The 14,873-nt window shown below is 37.4% G+C and overlaps 1 protein-coding gene across 2 annotated transcripts in view; it reads right to left on the bottom strand.

Moving 5' to 3' along the window:
* LOC126299294 (uncharacterized) overlaps positions 1 to 14,873 on the bottom strand; it is a 483,067-nt gene that overhangs the window by 192,317 nt on the left and 275,877 nt on the right. For both annotated transcript variants that reach the window (XM_049991089.1, XM_049991090.1), the window contains exons 13-14: positions 12,402 to 12,671; positions 4,429 to 4,567 (exon numbers count right to left, since the gene is read on the bottom strand). In XM_049991089.1, coding sequence (XP_049847046.1) covers positions 4,429 to 4,567; positions 12,402 to 12,671 — 409 coding nt within the window. The remainder of the gene's footprint in view (positions 1 to 4,428; positions 4,568 to 12,401; positions 12,672 to 14,873) is intronic.

The following is a 14,873-nucleotide window of genomic DNA, read 5'->3' as shown; positions in this document are numbered from 1 at the left end:
TCCATGGACTTTTTTTGTCTCAGGGGTTAAGTTAAAAATTGCATGCATCAGATTTCTTTCAAAGACATTACTGATTCAGAAGTCAAGATCACCATTGCAATTGCCACAGTTCATGGAATCATTGCAGTGATCATGAACAGGGTAGGAGTACAAGTCAGACGTTTGAAATGAAAAAACATAATTGAAGTAGAAAAACCTTTCTGTGTTAGTGTATTAGCTCAGTCACAGCTCATTCCATCACACCTATTATAAGTCATGTTACCATCTACTGATATTGTGAGATATACCCTGGGACACATTTTGTATATTTTTTTTCAAATGTACAATTTTGGTCTTAATATCAGAAATGAAGAATAAAAAATATCAAACAGGCACTGGCACTGATATGGCATCTCCACCAGCATATGTTACATAAAGAATTGTGGTCAGGAGGCCGTAGTCTTGCTCCACAGTCTTGCAGGGCATGATGTCATTGAGCAGTGACAGGAGTATTGCTGCCAAAGGCACACCTTCATTACCAGGCCCAGTGTTTTTCATTCTCTTCTTCATCAGTTATTGACAACCTGTGGTGCACTTCACTAGCAATTTTTTTTTGTTAAATTTGTGAATTCTCTAAATCATTTATTGATTAAACTGCATCAAAGCGTGTCGTATTATGTTGTTGCTAAGGATAATAAGTCTCAATATAGAACCAATTGTGTAGTTTACCATCACTTTCCAAAATATATGGAGCTTCAATTTGAACTTCTATGTTGTAAAAATGAGAAGACAAAATTTATGTCAATTATGCAAGTATCTGTTCCAAACATAAACTGAATTATTGATTTTAGCTACCAGTAAGTTTTAATCAAAGGTCAAGGATATGAAGAGAAAGATAGGTTATTGTAATGAATAGAAATGCTTCAGTGGAAGAAATTACTGTTTGCATTGTAAAGCATCAGTGAATTCATTAAATTTAATATATGAAGTGTATGATACCAAACAATAATTGCACAATATCATACAGATGCCCGAAAATTGTCAGCAATTAACTTGAGCATTCCTTTCACTAATGATTTAATAAGTAAATATAGCATTTCTCAAGCAAAGTTCATCATCCTATAATTTCATTTGGAACAAACAAACACAATAAAAGAAAACAATAGTAAATGTCTACGCAATTAGTAATGATTTCTTTTATACATTCTGCAAAATATGAAATGAAGAACACGTAATTCTTCAGAATTGTCAAAATATTGTTTAATATGTTATGAACTAAATTTTATTATTAAGTACCTTGTCTTCATCTTGTTGACTGGAGTCACATAAATGACTTCACTAAAAACATTCATCTAAAGACATACAATAGGAAAGGAAATGGTAAACAAATCATATTACAAAAATTTATACAAAATAAAAAGTTCCAGTAATTAACTGCCACATACGAAATAAGAAAAATCTTATTATTTCCCTGCATGCAAGCACTGTATTTTGTAAAAGAAAAAAGAAACACTAATTTGTTCAGAAATAATTGGCCTTCAAAACTTATGTTTTCTGCAAGTTTTTAGTAAAAAATGCCAAATTTTTATTTTCATGGTTTAATTGCTCTAATCCATCTGTTTATAAAATATATGCTGCTGTTGTAATTAAAATCTTAATTACAAAATTTCTACAATATGAAAAACTGTTTGTCTGAGAATATTCACATATGAAACTTTAAATTATACATATGCAGAAAGCATGCTAACTGTATTATTAGTAATTCATTTGTTTATGTAGAGACAGTCCTGTGTCATTTTCTGTAAAATATTGTAGTACCTCCTTCTAGGAAGAGTTTTTTTTATAAAATGTGTCTGGAAGAAAATAAATATAATGGATTCATTGGAAACTGTTATTTTAAATGTCACCTGCAAAAACTTAGCACCTTTAGACAGTTAGGTTAAAAAAGTATCTGCACACTACCATTGAGTTGTCAACAAAGAAGCTAAGTTCTGAAAATGGATTCAATTTGTAAGTTTCGCTTTCCACACTGATAGCTGTTATTTATGCTAAAGCAACCCTTAAAAAGTGATTATATGCCATTATTTCTGAAAAATTGTACATGAAATCATTTGTTGGTTATTCAGAAGAAAAATTAATGACATATGTATGATGTGACTTCAAAAAGTAAGTTACTCATTATTTTGACAGGTCAAGTAATTGAAAGCTGCACTACACTTCATAAATGATGCAGATACATGACACTATTTTTCAATATGGTCTCCAAGTCTCAGCAAATGACAGTTGGAACATTCTACCAATAGCTCAGTTCCCTGGTGATAAAAGTCTGCTCCTTGGTCATGGGGTCATGGGGCTATTTTAGAACTGTTGCACACATTTCCTCAAACTCAGAAAATCTGTGTCTGGTGCAAATCCTTGATTGCGTGGACATGTCATCTGTATTGATGTCAATGGCCTTCCTTCTCAATCAGCATCTTCCACATCCAGGCAGCCTTGGTAAAATTGTTGGCATTGTTTTGCTTTGTATGTGTAACACTGCTTTTGGTCCAAATTTCATGGTGAATCTGCATGCAAATTAGATGTTTTGCCCACAACAATCACACTGTCCCATGTACTTCAACTTTGGAGTACATTTCTAGTTGTTGCAACATTTCACTCTCACACTGTAGTGCACCTGTTATCCACACTGCAGCAGAACTGTGTCTGCAGGAAACCAAGAACATGTAATCCCATCTGACAATGTCTCACTCTTGTTGCACAATGGTTTTAAGTGAAGGACGAGATGTGTAATTTACTTCTTGAAGCCCCCTACCCCTTCATAGCTTATGTGGGAAGTTAAATGATAATTGTGGGTGTCATCCTTGATCTTAAGGTGTAAAATTAAAACACTAATGCTGTTTATATTTTACAGATAACGCATAAGTTAGTAACATGTGACATAAAAGTGAATATCCAGGGTGCATGCATGAGAAATGTAGAAGGCTGCAGAATGTTTTGAAATGCATGAGATTGCAGACTGTTTTGAAATAGACATGAAGAAAAGAAGATAAGTATATTAAAGACAAGAAAGTTCATGCATCTTCGTTTTTGTTCTTCACAACAACAGTTAGTAAAGTTTTCAATATGGCTATTACTGAGGCAGAAGTGCTAGTAGAGCAGTGTGAGTTGCGGAAGTGGTTCAGCTCTGGTGAGTTGTCTGTAGTGGCTGCTGTACTGGGAGACACTGCAGATGCAGATACAGATTGTTTCTCTTCATTTAATGTAGAAGATTCATCTATTGTTATCAATGACTGAGGGATGTTGGCTCTTTCTGATTCCACTAATGCTGATACTACAGTAAGTTCTTTATCATACAGTGTGATAGCATACAATATTTCAGTGCTGATGGCTTCTTTTCCTTTCATGTTTCTGTGAAGACCATGTTTGTAAAATTCTCACTGCAATCACTATTTATCCTTACATACGTAGCATTAGGATAACCTCTACATATCTTGGCGAAAAGTCTGTTGGCAGTAATAATCTCAGTATTCAAGCATGATTTTTCCATGAGATCATATCTATGAGGAATACTAACAATGAAAAATTTAACTTCAGGTATTTTGCAGATTACGTCCTTTAAAATTTCCATACCACATCTCGTTTCATTGTGGTATATATCATTGGCAACTAAAATTATCACACATATGCTACCACTCATCAGGGATTTTTTTACAGATGTTTAAAACTTCATGTAGTGGAGCTCCTGATTTTATTATGCCTGTTACCTTGAATCCTGTTTCATTAGTACTCATAATTTCAGCTATAGCTCTACCATGGCTGTCTGTGAGAATAAAGGCTTTGTTTCTATTTTCCAATGTGTATTTTTTGGTTTGTTTACAAATAGGACTAACTGCTTTGCTTCACTCACTCTTCTTACCAAATTTTCAAGCACTTTTGCATATTTTGTGACAAAATCAAGATCTTTTCTAAGTTTATTCTCTACATTGCAGCCCACTACCCATCATGAGGCTGCACAGAGAGTGACAGGAGCAGAGTAATGAAAGGGGGTGGAGCAACAGTCATCAGGAATCACCTTAAGATGGCAATAAGTCTGTGTGCTAAAATATAGTGGAAAACTTATGATGTACCCAGGTGGACACCCAAGAATTCTACAAATCATATATTAGTTCCTTAAAGGAAAAGTGGACCATGTCAGTGTGATGCTCTATCAAATAATTGAAAGCAAATTGTCCAGAATGGCTTAACTTTTCACTCTAAGTATTTTGAACTAGGGTGTTTGAATCAACTTCAAGTGTGTGACTGGCTTAATTTCTATAAATTAAGTGCTCTGCTTTTGAATGGATTCAACAATAAATATATAAAAATCATATTTGATGTAAAATATTAGTAATGATGAAACAATCATGTCATTAATTTTTTAAAAGAAGGTAGAAAATTATATCTATTTACCTGCACACAAATGATCTCTCTTCTAGACATCTTTCTTGACACTCAATTTTGCTTATTCCTGGATAGGCTGCATTGACAAACCCCCGAAGTTCTCGGCTAATAAATCTTTCATATACCCAGGGAACATTGCAAGTAGCACCTTAAATTGTAAGTTCAGTTACATTAAAATATCATTCTCAACTGTCATTCAAGTTTATATAAAATTGTTAAAGATACACAAATTATACAATGTGAACATCAAGGGTTTTGTCCATATCTGATGAAAATACCCAAAATGAAATTAACTTGGGAATATGTTCTGGTTATATTAAATGCATTTTCTCAAAGATAGTTTTGTATTATTACCACAAGTATATACTATAATAATAACTGAGTTTGAAATTTTGGGAAAAGTATTTCCATAAGACAGCTGTATGGAATTTAAAACAGTCTGCACTATCCCCCCACTGATGTAGTTACTCACAGTGAATTACTAAAAGGCATGTAATACTGCGTGATACAGAGTCTGGCCAAAAGGTAATGAAAATGAACCCTCCCTTACCACAATGGGTCTAGGGGGAGAAATGTTAAATGTTTCCTCTTGGATGAGTAGTAAGGATATCACATATACAGCTGAACCTTAGTCAACATTATAAGAACTAACATCACTAGTTAGAAACAACTGTTATTTCAGTAATGCATGACATTCCACAATACAGTGTTGTCTCTACTGTCCTTTCTTGTAAAACTCAGGAAAATCAGCAAGGAATGAGCTGAGATGTTATGACAAGTCTACACGAAGCAAGGTCTGTTCTCTGGTTGAGTTTTCTGGTGGCACAGCGTAAGCTGTTGCAATGCTGCCCTGTGGGGCATGGGTGTTGGGGAGTGCTTCTCAGCTCACTCACAGGTAGGCATGTCTAGTATAGGATGCCAGACCGCCTGCTAGACAGCCCTCTTACACACTGTTCTGTGCATTTGTGAACCATTGGCCACTGCTGCCTGTCAGCACAAGGCCAGGGAGTATATGGTCATGTACAGTGCAGCCCGTCTGCCTGAGTGTCAATTGTTTGCTCATCCCTGCCCACCCCGGTTCGCAGGTACCCCACTGTCAGCAGAGAGGCACTTGAGCTGGAACAACTTATAGTACATTTAAAATTAGTTGCAGCTTTACGTTTGGCTCACCACAGGGGACATGACTTCATTGCCCAGGTAACACCAATGGCTAGCCGGTTTCCCCAACCACACTGCCAGCAGTTCAGTTGGTAAAGCATTCCTGTTGCCACACCATTGATAAACAGCACTACATGGTGTCACCCATTGCAGCCACCTATGTTCACTAGCTCTCAATGTAAAGTGATACTGTCATGTATTGTAAATGAGTGTTTCATGTTGGTGCTGCATTAAGAATAAAAGTGCAGCACATCTTAACATAAGATTCACAATAAAAGTGGTCATTCAAGAACATGTTCATCAAGAACATGTTCACTGGCTCTGAAGATAATGTTCTGCTGCAAAATATTCCCCTGAATTCAACAACAGTGATGGACAATGCGCAATACCTCTCAGTTGCAATGGATAAAGCTCCAACAATTCTCTCCGGGTACAAAGAAATGTTCAATTGGATAACATTGAACTTAGCTTGTGTAAGGCAAAGTTAGTACTGTACAAGCTAAAAACTCCACACTACCAGGCCAACAAAATGGCTAATGTTGAAGAGCATAGTTTAATCAGGCTTCCTCTGCATCATGCTCACTTAAATTTGGCTGAGAATATATGGGCCTAGGAGAAAAGTAATGTGGTAAAAATCAACATCAAATTTAAGCTCAGTGAGGTTGAAATGCTGACAAAAGAAGTCATTGCAAATGGTACATTGCAGGACTGGTCCCAAGTTGTCAGTCACACCAAGAATGTAGTTGAGAAGACATGGATTCATGTAGGACCATGTTGAGGTTTGAATAATATGTTACTTCTCTTGTTGCTAAGTTAAAATCTGCTTCTTTTGCCTAAACACAGTAAAGTTTACAGGTATACATCTCACTAATGTTCTAATGCAGTTAAAATTGTGACAGAATCCTGAAACAGTGTATTATTAAACTAGCAACCGAGGGCAAAGCATATCAGTAGTTATGAGAAAGCCCATTCTCAGTATAAATATAAATGTGCAGGTTCTTCACTTATATTGTTGCAAAGCCCATAGCAATTCTCATTTCACAGGCTACTGATGGTCTTTAAATATTACATTATTTCATTTAAAAAAATCTGTAGTTGCTTGAATGTCTTGGTAGATGTGGAAGTATTGCATATTAACCATATGGAAAAATACTCTTCTCTTTGGGTGTTATCATTTGCCAAAATCTTGTTTCAGTATCTCAGACCACTTATGAGATATGAGGGATTTATGAATATTTCATTCTGGCTTTTTCACTGGCAAGTGCATTTGTGATGGAGCCCTTTACATGCATTCCATTTGACATTGGAGACAGATAGCAATATCCTCTGATGTTTAAACAATAATTCAATATGTTATCTAAATTTCACATGCAGCAACATATGACCTAACAAACACCAAATGCAAATTCATAGTGATCCCTATTTTTTCACTGCAAACTTTGAGAATTTCTTGCAGGAGTTTAGCTAATACTGATATATCGCAATAACTATGACTATCAACAAAATGATAGGTAATTCATCATGAAGCAGATGAATGAAGCTATAAGATGTGCAGGTCTCAGAGTTTATTACTGTATAGTTCTGTAAATTGTTTGAGAAAGCTTGCAGATTGGCCAACTTGTGCAGCTGACAGGTTATGCACTGAGCAGGTCTGGCATTATTGTTGCCATTGCCTGCTGATGTGTTCAGCACATGCTGGCAACTATGCTTTCCTCCACTCGCTCTGTACATAAATGTAAAAAGTTGCAACTAATATTAAATGCACTATAGCATAGAGTCTTCAAGGAAGGATGAGAAAATGTTACAGGAAAACAGTTTTCTTGGCACCCATTCCTTTTGATATCAGACCAAAAAAGCAAGATGTGAAAGAAATATTTACTCAGACAATGAAAAATCCAGGATGGAATATTATTGTCAAATATTGTACCCATATACACATCATCCCATATCAGAATGGTTTCTATTAATAATTGGCAACCAATGCTGTACAATCACAATAAACTTATGAGATGTTCAATTGATTCTTTTATTAGAACATGAGAGTGTCTGCTTCAAGACTGCTTGTGTCACAGTCATGTGTTATTTGACACTTTCTTTGAGTTGACAAGGCTGTATGCCTAGTTGGTTAGGAGGGAGTTGAAGTTTGTGATGTCTGAAGATGGGTGTAATCCAAAACGTGTAACATGTTCTAATAAAAGAATAAATTGAACATCTCATGTGTTTATTGTGATTGTACAGCATTGGTTGCCAGTTATTAACATAAAAATGATTACAGGCCTCAGCTGTGATTTTATATCCTGTGTATCAGAATGATTTCTGACATTGTTGGACTACTTAAAAGGAATGTGAATCCAGCTGTTTGGGAGAATCTACATGTGAGAAGAATTTTATGAAAAAAATTTGGCAGCATTTGGACCAATAATCGAAATAACATTTGCACCTTAATTTCATAAAAACAGGATGATTGTTTAACAAAACTGATTGGCACATTCTGACAGAATAAAAAGAAAGAAAGCAAGTGAGTATTTTTTTCTGTAGATAACTCATCCAGAATGAGTTAGTAACAATAAGATAAATAATAGATGTAGAATTTTATTGGTAGGTGCTCAGTGACTCGAGAGAAAAGGTCATGCACATAAGGCCAAAGGACTCATGCAATGTCATTTTATTTCCTTGGGCCAAATCTGATCTCTCAGATCATTTTGAGACCATATCATTTAGGCTGCTGTGAATAGGATTTTCAACAGTATTTGCTTTGAAGACTGTCAGTACTTTCAAGTAGGCTGGCAGCATTGTCGGATTCAGTGTAAAGACTGTAAAGGAATTGATTTGAATATAACTAACTATAATTGAGCTGATTTCAGTAAAAGTGTTTTTTCTGCTATCATTCTCATTAGTTTGGGGTAGACCCTGCATACATAAGGCACAGTTCAACATTATGCTGTTAAACATTCTTTGATATATGAGTCTTTAAGTAGAGTGGCTGCAATGCAAAATGCGTTAATCATAAGCAACTTGACATGGTGTAATTATTGGAGAAATGTAGCAGACACTTAAAGCTTTAGTTGTAATAATGAGTGGAGAAGCAAAAAGTGTACAGCATATTATTTGTAATACAATGCATGTCAAGCAAAGGGAAGCATCTAAAACAGGAGGAGGAAAGAGAATGAGACTTGGTGGGTTGAGAGGTTAAGTGATGTTATTTGAATGATTACATAATCAAGTCACAATTACAACAAACTTGGCAGTATGAACCTACTTATCAGTATGGTGTTGCACCTCCTCTAACGCAGATGCATGGACTGATTCAGGTGGGAAGTATGTCATGAGGCCATTGTATTCTGTTCCGGAGTGGCTGGTCCACAACTGCTGTACCTGTTCCTCGATATCCTGGACAATGGCATTAGGACAGAGTTGTCATCTGAGCTCATCCTACACATGTACTATCAGGGATAGATCTAGAGGTCTTGCTGGACACAACAGTACTTCTACATCAAACAGACAGTTCATAGAGACTCATTCCATGTGTGGATGTGCAGGAGAGGTAACACATGAGGATGCACGATGTCTGTGACATAATGTTGTGCCATACTATTTCCCTCCATCACTACCACCTTGACCTGAAGTCATACTCAAGGATTCCCTGCACCATAAACTGGTAGAAACATCACTGTGCCTCTCTAAAACATTGAAAGAGTGGAACTTTTGCATAGGTCACCACCATATTCATCAATGATGGTATCCAGCTTAGCGCAGAACTGATTCATCACTGAATACAGTGTGACGGCATTCATCCGTGCTTCTTAGTCATGGTACTACTCCAAATGTAGCTATTTGTGATGCAGTGGTAATGGCAGCCAATACATGTGGCAGTAATTTCCTAGTCCAGCTGCTGCTGGTCTCTACTAATGTTGTGTGATGACATGCAATGTTGGAGGGAGTCCATTATTTGCTGTCAGACAGCTGGTGCAAATGTTAAAGGGTTATGATGAGCCTGTTGCACAATATGGTGATCCTCCCTTGGGATGGTCAGACATAGTCAATCAGAATCTTGATGATGAGTATGCCTGCCATCACGTTCCCATGCTTTTCAACATCAGGCCATGTCGCATCCAATTGCCCTACGGCTACGGAGCTGCATTGCAGTGGGTGATGGGGAAGAGATGTGACAGTGTGCTGTTTAGCTGGAGGGGCATGCCCTGTAATGCCAGCGGTGTGGCCACCATGTGATGGTGTACTTGCACTTGTGCTCTGCTCTATGCTCAGGGTCAGTGACAGTGTGGGCCCTGGGTAGAGTGGGAAGTGGGTGTGGTCAGATGTCAGGAAGACATGATCAATTGGCAGGCCCAGGACCACATGTGTGTTCAAACTCTTGTCATCATGATGGTTGTGTGTCAAAGCTGTGAGCTCATGTAAGGATGAAGGCAGCACGTATGTCATTATTACACTTCAGGAACTATTTGTTTTTCATACAGTGTGGGTGATGTTGCACAGCAGTTGGTATAGCATTGGTGAATAGGTAAGAGCCCATCAGCTGAGAATGCACACTGCATGAGTGTGATGATGGATGAATGATTATCTCCCTGCTGTTTGTCTTGAATGGTGAATGTGGAGGTGCCAGGGCAAAAGGTTCTGGGATGCAGCATTACGAATCAAAGCACAGAATGTGGTGTGTTGTGTGATACAGGAGAGGTGGAATTGGTGTAAAAAGTACATTACTAGGTACGGTTTTATGATACACTTCACAGTGAATGTCCACATGAGGTGTTGAAATGGTAATCGTTGAAGGTTTTGAGTCACAGAAACATGCACTGCAATCACTGAGCTGGTAGCCTCATGTGGCTGCAATGCCATAGGTTCCTCCTTTGTTGAGGAGATGATAAATGGTGATGGTGGATGTCAGATCTGATGTCAACCAAAAGGTGGGGTTCATAACATGATGCTGCATGAAGTGCAGCTGGAAACACGGCTCTCAGAAATGGGACCAGTGGAGGCAGAAGCCCACAGAACATTTCTCAAAGTCCGAGTCAATGAGATCACATTCACATGCACAGTCAGAGATGTGAAATCCGCCAGCAGTTGTTGTCAGTGGAGTGAGGAGGGTACAAATGCATTGTTAGTCTTTGGGTGGAATGATTTCGATGCAACTGCCCCACAGTTATCCGCAAAATGAATTGAATAGTGGCAAATGAACATGAATCCGAGCAGATGGAATGTTGCAGTTCAGCCATTGCCTGGTGTTTCTGCAAGATGGGAACAGCAATGAGGTCCCACTGTAAATCATTTATTGCTTTCAATTGTTCAGCACTAACGTCGTACATCGAACTACAGTACTGAAGATGGTCACTGGTACAATTGACATCTACAGATCTTTGACAAGTTGAATGACAAGCACTGTACTGTCCAGAACAGAAGTTGTAGCCAGAACATGCAAATATCGGCACATGTTGGTTGCGTGAGGCGTACACAGCCATGATGAACTGTCAGGGTCATCAATAAAGTGCAAGTATGATATAACTGTGGTATGACTCAGGATGGCATGATATAATACTTTACTGCACAAATATTTACACAGTAAAGGGTACACGTCTGTTCTGCTTGCAAATTAACAGCATACTGAAGTCTGAGGTCAAATCACAGATATTCTACTTATTGTTTGTCATAGGTGATTCACTTTTTTTGTCAGGCAGTGTATGCACATGAAGATAGACTACTACTTAATAAATAGAAAATGAGCCAAGTGTAAGGCAGGCTTGCAGAAAGGAGAAAAATTGCTTAAATGTGTGATAAATATCTTTTTCATAACAATGTCTTTGTCCCTCCCTCCCTCCCTCCCTCCCTCACACACACACACACACACACACACACACAAAGACAGAAAGGGAGAGGGAGAGAGGGGGGAGAAAGAGAGAGAGAGAGAGAGAGAGAGAGAGAGAGAGAGAGAGAGAGAGAGAGAGAGAGAGAGAGAGAGAGAGAGAGAGGAGATTGGATTTTCTATAAATGCATGTTATTTATTTGCAATTTCATGTTGCAACAACTTTGTTGTGACTGCTTTCAACTTCTTCTGAAGCTGTACTAAGACTAGTGAGAGGAATAGTATTCAACATGGATGGATATTTGTACACCAGAAAATTGTCCCTAATGCTCACACCCAGAAAAAATGCTTGAAGAGTTCTAACAAAATGTAACTTACCTACCATCAGCAGTTAACAATCACATTTTGTGTTAAATATTGGAAGAGATTCGTCTACCATTACTATTAGTTACTGCAAATATATTTGCACATCTCCTGAATATTACATATTGTAAAAATTGAAATACCCATTCAAGTTAGGTCTGTCATTTAAATAAGTATCTATATAAAGCATTCATGAAGTTCCCTATTTGTAACCATAATCTGGCTCCAAAACAGAGCATCCCAGTTCACCATGACAACAATGCAATAATTTATTCAATGGGCAATATATGCTAAATACATTTGATTTGAAAATGTATGTAGTATATATCACAGTGAGGACTAATTAAGGGTCTTCTAAAACAAAGAGGAAGAGATGTATCATATAATATGGACGATCACCTATCCTTTGTTAGTTGTATCACAAGGAGGAGGCAGGGGTGAAGGGAATTACAAGGAGAACAGCAAAGTATTTTATTCTGAAAACATTTCAGTTATATGAGAATTTAGGAAAGACATCTTAAAACTGATAAAAGCTGTTATATCGGTAAGTTGAATATGTATTTCATGAATTCTTAAAAACTGTGGTTCTCTGCTTGCAGAAGGATATAAGAATTATTGTGTAAATATGTAAATCATGATTTCTCACCCTGCAAACAAATGCCTTCAAAGTATGCAATTCCAGGCACTGGCCTAACATCAATTCGTGCTCCGTCGAGGTCTCCTTCCAGTGCTGTACAGTCATTCCGATTGTAGTCAAGATTAAAACCACGACATCGGGGATCAGAACGACAAAGTTGAGCACATTGTGTTGAAATTCCTGGAATACTGTTCCGAAAGAGAGTGTAACCACGCTGTCCTTGCAGTTCAAATCCAGTAACCTTCTCAAATTCAAGGCGGCCACCAATACCACACAAACCTGAAATTAAATTCAGATTTCTAGAATTCAGTTTTTGACCTCTATGACTCAGACTCTCCAAGAAAGACATAACAAACTAAATAAATTTATTTACTGTGCACTAGAAATTAAAATATCTGGATCCTTAAATTACATAAGTTTGATGCCTAATCACTTTAGTCTTATTTTATCAACTGAGTATCTGAAAACCTTAATGCTAAGGTATGCACATTAAACACACCATATACAAACTTCACCAATAAAAATGAGCTCTGTAAATAATGCCAGTATCAAGTTTTAACTGTTAATAATACCAATAGTATATATTTTTAAAAAATGAAAAGAACAGAGGGCACTTGTTTTAATGAAGGTGTAACTAATTTTGAGGATTTATAGTTGTCTGATACATAATCCTCTCAAATAGCACTCACTACCAGAAAAAACACCAAATCTAATTTTGTAGTTAATTTTATGTATGTAATTCATTTTCTAATTTATTTTGATTATTCCTAGTTAGTATCTTTCATTATAGGGTAAAATCAGTAATTGTTTCGTAACTTAAATTCTACTGTTGACATATAAACAAATATAAATTCTGCACTAATTATAAACATTTGGAAGACAAGATGCTAGTAATCTGAAAGTATCTATTTGGTTCTATTCGAAAACATGTTAGCAAAGCCAGCCCTTAATTAATTACAAAGTAATTAACAGTTTTGTCCAAAGTATTGTCTGCATAACGATATTTGTTAATTTCATCATTTACACAAATAACCTGACTTAACTCTTGTAGTAGAAGAAACTGTTAAAAAGAACCAAGTTTTCAATGTATTCAGTTAATTTAATGAGTTAAGTTTTAATTGTAATTTCAGCACCTATAATTGTGATTTTTGGTCACGGGTCAGTCAGTCCGCGGATGAGTTTCAGACAAGGAATCTGTGTTGGTTAGATCAACAACAACGCATCTGTGAAATAAGGGTTATGCAATTAGGCCATGTGTTAAAACAGTGACAGTGTCTGCTCCATATGTACCTTTCTATTCTTCTAGAACTGTGAACTTTGTGGTTGGGCTTTTATTGCTCGTAGATGTTCAACTGTAAACTATTGTTGCAGTATGTGGATGGTTTACCTGCTAACGATTAATGAGGCTTATGGAAAGTTAAACAACAATGCACTGACCATATTAAATGTGTTCATGGGAGGTTGTGAAAGTAAAAGACACTGTTGGATACATTATTTAAAGTAGTCCATGTTTGACTTCCATACCCCACTTTTCAGCCAGTAAGTCAACACTGAGGACAATCAACAAACGAAGAAATAAAGCAGGTAGAACCGTCACACACCCTGATCCCACAGTGAGACTAATTAAAACACATCCAGCCCCTATTGCTGCTGGCAGGGCTGGAACACTGTTGACACAGCATAAAATGGTGGCCAAACTGTTTCAGTGGTGAGACCAGATACACTATGCCTGACTTGCTATTGAGCAGCTGCCTGCCCTGTGTCTATACACTCTGCCACTGCAGAGTTAAGTTCACAGGCTGCTGATACTGCATCATATGCTGGCGTCATTGATTCACCGTTGCACTTGTGTGCACCATACAATGGCCCTGCCCCAGGCTGTTAACTGATCATGCATCTGCATCAGTTGCTGTGACTGACTTACTGTGGAGCTTGGTGTCACTGCATGCTTGCTGCTTGCATGGGCCTGATAAAGCCATACACTTGCCAAGGTGCTGAAATGCTTCACCCCAATGGTGCCTGCTAGGCTCAGTGGCTTTGTGAGCCAGCCACCTCCTGAGGTCACATTCTGAGCTAAGCTACACCACTGTCGAGTGCCAGCCAACACCTGTTTGATCACAGCAAGATGACATTTTAACTGCTATACTGCTTGCAATTAATAAATTGGCTATCGTTCTGTCAGTGCTTCTATGGCATTGTGATGGCTGTCCACCTGGCTTCATATATCTGCTGCTCCACCAACCACCCTGCATTACTTTTGCAACCTGCAACAAGGTCAATAAACACTCAAGCCATCCTGATCCTGTTGCACCATTAATATCCATCATGTCCTTCACATTTCTGACTTTACATGCTTCTTAGAGATATTGGTTGAATACCTTATATCTGTCTTCTTTTCCTTAAACTGTCTCCTCACAGCAATTTCACACATACTGTATGACAAAAAATATCTGTTCCAATGTGTGAAATATATGAATAACA

The sequence above is a fragment of the Schistocerca gregaria genome, chromosome X (genome assembly GCF_023897955.1).
Source record: "Schistocerca gregaria isolate iqSchGreg1 chromosome X, iqSchGreg1.2, whole genome shotgun sequence".
Classification (NCBI taxonomy): Eukaryota; Metazoa; Arthropoda; class Insecta; order Orthoptera; family Acrididae; genus Schistocerca; species Schistocerca gregaria.
Note: the sequence above shows the minus strand (reverse complement) of the source record. Positions and strands in the feature narration are given on the sequence as shown.